The 6542-nt window shown below is 45.8% G+C and overlaps 1 protein-coding gene across 1 annotated transcript; it reads left to right on the top strand.

The window, feature by feature from the left end:
• Positions 1–617: 617 nt before the first annotated feature.
• LOC139407548 (protein mono-ADP-ribosyltransferase PARP16-like) lies at positions 618–4667 on the top strand. The gene is made up of 6 exons (XM_071151370.1): positions 618–814; positions 1048–1185; positions 1430–1636; positions 1875–2046; positions 2337–2481; positions 3768–4667. Exons 1-6 carry the CDS (start codon positions 623–625, stop codon positions 3901–3903), a joined length of 990 nt encoding a protein of 329 aa, XP_071007471.1. The 5' UTR covers positions 618–622; the 3' UTR covers positions 3904–4667.
• The last annotated feature ends 1875 nt before the right edge of the window (positions 4668–6542 follow it).

Below are 6542 nucleotides of genomic sequence, written 5' to 3'. Positions count from 1 at the left end.
AAGTTGACAAGTACATAAATACGTTTTAGTATTGTTTGTGAGCCAGATGTATTGCTCTCTGTCGGATATGCTAATTAGTTGATGCTAAGCTAACGTTAGCTACCCAGCTAGCTACCAGCTTCATCTAACGTTAGTTAACTTATCTTTCATCTTTATGACTGACCCAAGTTTTTTTTAAGATAGCCTAAGCTACGTTTGTAAAGTAGCATTGTGTCTCTTTAAACGAAGTGTATTAATTATTTAACATTGTCATAATGAACCAACAGGTTTTGTTGACATATGGCACAACTATGTAAACATTATTAGCTAACTAGCTATAGCCTGTGGCTGGCTACACATCCAATTTGCACTCAGCCTTTGGTGGTAAAGATTAAGTTAGTTAACTAGGTTAATGCCTTTCTGCATGCTTTTCTGAATCAATTCTGATTAGTAAGGTCCAGCCACATCTCTATGTAAATCTGATAGTGGTCCCTCCACATTTGAATGGTTTTACACAGTAGCAGTTCTCGCACAATCAATATTCTGTTTATACGTGTCTATTATTAGCTGTCAGTGATGTCGTGCCCGTGTACACTTGGGACCTGCGACGCGTCTCTTATCTCCATTGTCTACAGTGTTGGAAATGCAGCCGCCACTCCCACCAGATGAAGTCAGGGAGCTGGTGTGTTCCTGTCTTCACAGGGACCCAGTAGCTGCTGACCTGAGATGCAGCCTGTTTGTTGCTGCTGCTCAGAGCTACAAGAGGGACTCACTGCTCAGACCCTACCCCCCCAGATACATCAGAGACACTGACACCAAGGAGTTTGATGAGCTGGTGAGGAGTTAGACAGGACAGGAAACACTGATATTTTCTCATATCAAATATAATTTTTGACTTATAATTTAAACCTTCAGATGCAGCCTTTCTGCTAGAATTCAAACACATTATTCAGCGTCACTGTGTACCACACCTGTCCAGTTGGTGATGCAATGCACTGTAATCAGTACTGTACTGTGTTGATGTAGCCGGCTCGCCTAGGTTATAGACTCCTCTTGTGTTCCTCCCAGCTGTCAGATGTGAGCAGTTTGCCTGGTGTGAGGGAGCTGGTGAGATTGAGACCTGGCAAAGCTGACCATCATCTGGCCCTCACACACTGGGTTCTCTTCTCCAAGAGCTTCGCTGTGAAGACACTACAGAAAGACGAGGTAAAGGCAAAGTCAATAACATGATCACCTCACTATCAACATTCTCAGATTATTGGATGTTCCTGTCAGCTCAGCATTACCATCTTATAACCTACACCTAGCGTTCACGTCAAAGGGGTTTGGATCTCTTGGCGTAACTGCTAAGGTATTCTGCTGACAGTTGCTGGTCACAGGTTTTAGTCCTGGCCAGGGCGGCCCTTGAATATCCTTGTTCCCTTTCTCCTCTCTGCTGCCCCTTCACCAGTATGTCAAGCTCTGTAACCTGACAGAGGCTGAGGGGATCTCTACGCCGGTCCCGGACTTTCTGTTTGAGCTAGAGTACTGCGACCAGATGAACGTTAAGTTTGAGAAGACGCGAGCGGGACGCGACCTCTTCTATGCATTCCACGGCAGCCGACTGGAGAACTTCCATTCTATCATCCACAACGGACTACACTGCCACCTCAACAAGGTCAGTGCAGAAATGTGGCAGTCCCACCAGGCCTGTCGTGATGGAGATGATCTTTGGTTCCCAGTAGCCCTACTTGAGTATGGTTGATATGTTCACAGATAATTGTTATGTTGAGTCAATAGCCAATATTATCTATAGCATCATTTGAAGTTGCAGAGTAAAATCTAATAATTTGTCAGACCATTATATATATTTTTTTGACTGACTGACTGTTGTGTTTGGTGATTTTCCCCCACAGACGTCATTGTTCGGAGAGGGCACCTACCTCACCAGTGACCTCAGCATGGCGGTCCTCTACAGTCCCCACGGCAACGGTTGGCGCGACAGCCTCCTGGGACCGTTGCTAAGCTGTGTCGCCATGTGTGAGGTCATTGACCACCCAGACGTCAAGTGCCAGGTAAAGAGGAAAGGTACGTTTGCACAACCTCTAGGATACTTCATAACAGATGAGTGGAGACCCAGTACAGGCAGAGGTGGATATGACTTTCCTCTGAGTCTGGTTCCTCTCAAGGTTTCTTCCTTCTAGGGAGGTTTTCTTCTGCTTGCTCTTAGAGGTTGAGGCCGGGTTACTGTAATGCACTTTTTTTATGTAAAAAAAAAAAAGGGCTTTTTGATTAATTTGATGGACAATGCTACAGAAATGTAAACAACAGCTACCTCCTAAATCCTGTCAATAATTATTTCCCTAAACCTGTTTCAGACTCGGAGACCATTGACCGGCAGCGATCCAGAGCCAGGAACAGTGAAGGAGGAGAGGTCCCTCAGAAGTACTTTGTGGTCACCAACAATCAGCTGCTCCGAGTCAAATACTTGCTAGTGTACTCTCAGAGAAGACACCTGTCCAGGTTAGTACCTGCTAGTGTACTCTCAGAGAAGACACCTGTCCAGGTTAGTACATGCTAGTGTATTCTAGGCGAAGACACCTGTCCAGGTTAGTACCTGCTAGTGTACTCTAGGAGAAGACACCTGTCCAGGTTAGTACCTGCTAGTGTACTCTCAGAGAAGACACCTGTCCAGGTTAGTACCTGCTAGTGTACTCTCAGAGAAGACACCTGTCCAGGTTAGTACCTGCTAGTGTACTCTCAGAGAAGACACCTGTCCAGGTTAGTACCTGCTAGTGTACTCTAGGAGAAGACACCTGTCCAGGTTAGTACCTGCTAGTGTACTCTCAGAGAAGACACCTGTCCAGGTTAGTACCTGCTAGTGTACTCTCAGAGAAGACACCTGTCCAGGTTAGTACCTGCTAGTGTACTCTCAGAGAAGACACCTGTCCAGGTTAGTACCTGCTAGTGTACTCTAGGAGAAGACACCTGTCCAGGTTAGTACCTGCTAGTGTACTCTCAGAGAAGACACCTGTCCAGGTTAGTACCTGCTAGTGTACTCTCAGAGAAGACACCTGTCCAGGTTAGTACCTGCTAGTGTACTCTCAGAGAAGACACCTGTCCAGGTTAGTACCTGCTAGTGTACTCTAGGAGAAGACACCTGTCCAGGTTAGTACCTGCTAGTGTACTCTAGGAGAAGACACCTGTCCAGGTAAGTCACCTGTATAGATGGAGCACTATTGTTAAAGTCCAACACCTCTTTGACACACTGCTAACTGGATGCACAAATGCGGTCAAATATATTGGCACCTTGCTCTTTACAATCGAGCAGAATGTTCTGTTTTTTATTTTCAAAATTGGTTCAATGTTACCTGCAATTTACCACATGTGAGATGATAAATTACACAGTAAACAAGAATCATTGCCTCCAATGAAATGTATTTGAATTTAGAATAATTTAGTCCATTTTTTAACTTTTTTACTTCTATCTCAATTTCACTTTAGATCATTATTGTTATTTTGTTCCTGTGCATTTGTAAATCAAACAAATACATTTTTTCAACTTCAAGTGATTTGATAAAAAATAGAGTGCATATATATTTTACCATCTGTGTTATCTTTGCTGCCCTCTAGTGGTGTCTTGGTGTGTTGCCAGTACATTGGGAAAAGGATGAACTTTCCAGCTTGGCGTCAGCAGCCACTTCAGACTTTCATTGCCGTTCCAACTCCTATATGCGTTTACTTCTTCTGTAGTGCAGATGTAGTCTTTTGACTTGTGTGATGTGATTTTTTTTTTGTGATGTTTCCAGACATTCCCAGGGCAGGTCGTGGCTGGTCAGACATCACTTTGCCATTATGATGAGTCTCTATCTGCTGCTACTCATCTTCATCGGTGCCTTCAACTCCACCACATTCCTCTCCTTCTGGAACCGGCTCTTCCGGTGACGTCATGGTGCTTTTCCACTTCAGCCCAAGATGGTCCAGCCTGAGGCTTCCTATGGGCTTAAACCCTGGGGTTTTACTAGGGAAATTGTTTCCTTTCCAACTCTTGGGCTTGACCCTATGGCACGAGCGTGAAACTCATTCCACGGAGTGCCGAGTGTCTGCAGGTTTTCGCGCCTCCCTTGTACTTGATTGATGAATTAAGGTCACTTATTAGTAAATAACTCCCCTCAACTGGTTGTCTAGGTCTTAATTGAAAAGAAAAACCAGCAGACACTAGAGCCTCCATGGAATGAGTTGGAGACCACTGCACTTCAAACTTGGGCAGAGCAGTGTGTTAAGTTCAACAACCTGTGAAATTTCAACAGTTTCTTATGAGAAGGAATAGTTCATCTAGACATGGACCATTCTTCTCATTCATAGTGCCTTCCCTAACACAGAGACAGACCAGACGGACAGACCGGACGGACGGACAGCACAGGAGACAGACTGGACGGACAGCACAGGAGACAGACTGGACGGACAGCACAGGAGACAGACTGGACGGACAGCACAGGAGACAGACCGGACGGACGGACAGCACAGGAGACGGACCAGACATACGGACCGGACGGACGGATGGACAGCACAGGAGACGGACCAGACGGACGGACCGGACGGACGGACAGCACAGGAGACGGACCGGACGGACAGCACAGGAGACGGACGGACGGATGGACAGCACAGGAGACGGACGGACGGACGGATGGACAGCACAGGAGACGGACGGACGGCACAGGAGACGGACCGGACGGACGGATGGACGGAACAGGGGACGGATGGACGGCACAGGAGACAAACCGGACGGACAGCACAGGAGACGGACCGGACGGACGGACAGCACAGGAGACGGACCGGACGGACGGACAGCACAGGAGACGGACCGGACGGACAGCACAGGAGACGGACCGGACGGACAGCACAGGAGACGGACCGGACGGACGGACAGCACAGGAGACGGACCGGACGGACAGCACAAGAGACGGACCGGACGGATGGACAGCACAGGAGACGTGGGCAAACAGGACAAACACCTTAACACTGTTCCCATTTCATGTGTTTTCCATCTTACATCCCTTTGTATGTACAGTATACATGGTTATCACAGCTATGGTTATAACACCCTCACATGCTGACAACATCGCCCGCGTCTCATGAGCGAGCATTGCAAAAATACGTGTACACATACATGTTATTCAATCATTGCAGCCACACTGTTCACGCGTGTCAACGAGCGTCTTGCGAAGACGGCCAGCGCTTTGTGACGCTTGACGTGCTGTGAGTCTCTCCTCTCCCATCTCCTCATTGGTTTTTAGGAGCATATACTCACATGGGTGATTTGAAAGATGAACTGAGGTCCACTATCCACTCCAGTTGGTGGTGGTAATGCACCTTAAAGTTGGTTGCCAACCGCCATATTTATTTGTATTTATTTCACCTTTATTTAACCAGGTAGGCAAGTTGAGAACAAGTTCTCATTTACGACACACAACAACACAGAGTTACACATGGAGTAAAACAAACATACAGTCAATAATACAGTAGAAAAATAAGTCTATATACAATGTGAGCAAATGAGGTGAGATAAGGGAGGTAGAGGCAAAAAAAAGGCCATGGTGGAGAAGTAAATACAATATAGCAAGTAAAACACTGGAATGGTAGATTTGTAGTGGAAGAATGTGCAAAGTAGAAATAGAAATAATGGGGTGCAAAGGAGCAAAATTAATAAATACAGTAGGGGAAGAGGTAGTTGTTTGGGCTAAATTATAGATGTTCTATGTACAGGTGCAGTAATCTAAAGTCCGAAGAAGAAGCCTGAAGGAGGAGAGATTACTAGAAACTAACTAGGTTTCCCCTTTTATCTGTGGATTCATTATCGGAGTAGAGGACCTTGGGCATTTCAGGTAAAATAACAACCCGAGATTTATATCCCAGGACAAGCTAGATAGCAACAGCAAGCTAGCTAGCAACAGCAAGCTAGCTAGCAACAGCAAGCTAGCTAGCAACAGCAAGCTAGCTAGCAACAGCAAGCTAGCTTGCAACAGCAAGCAAGCTAGCAACAGCAAGCAAGCTAGCAACAGCAAGCAAGCTAGCAACAGCAAGCTAGCTAGCAACAGCAAGCTAGCTAGCAACAGCAAGCTAGCTAGCCAAATAGGACAAATTAGCTAGCAACAGCAAGCTAGCTAAATTGCCATATATGTTTAATGCTTTTTGACCTGGGTGGACAAAATCAACATGCGCGCGATTGCGGACGCACGCGGAGCGGTGTGGTCAGCACATAAGACTGTTTTCACATGAAGGAAACCATGCTTTGAGTAATTTCCTGTTGTTGAAAGTAAACGTTATCATGGACTACTATGTAATATCGCTGAGTAGCCTTTTTAATCACTAACAAACAGGTTTTGAGGTCAATTTCAGTACATTGAAATGTCATATTCCTTCATTAATATGTCATTTAACAGACGCTTTTATCCAATGCGACTTAGTCATACATGCAAATGGTTTACGTATGGGTTGTCCCGGGAATCAAACCCACTATTTTGGCGTAGCAAGCGCAACAGAGGACCATTGAAAAGCATTGAAGAGAATAGGAATTTCAGTGT

This window comes from Oncorhynchus clarkii, chromosome 4 (genome assembly GCF_045791955.1).
Source record: "Oncorhynchus clarkii lewisi isolate Uvic-CL-2024 chromosome 4, UVic_Ocla_1.0, whole genome shotgun sequence".
Classification (NCBI taxonomy): Eukaryota; Metazoa; Chordata; class Actinopteri; order Salmoniformes; family Salmonidae; genus Oncorhynchus; species Oncorhynchus clarkii.
This window is presented reverse-complemented; position numbering and strand designations above follow the sequence as displayed.

Bases quoted from the DNA above. Each gene is read 5' to 3' on its own strand.
- LOC139407548 (XM_071151370.1), top strand. From the start codon at position 623: ATGCAGCCGCCACTCCCACCAGATGAAGTCAGGGAGCTGGTGTGTTCC. The intron at 1,186-1,429 runs GTAAAGGCAAAG...CCCCTTCACCAG, and splicing joins AGACACTACAGAAAGACGAG to TATGTCAAGCTCTGTAACCT. The intron at 2,482-3,767 runs GTTAGTACCTGC...TGATGTTTCCAG, and splicing joins CAGAGAAGACACCTGTCCAG to ACATTCCCAGGGCAGGTCGT.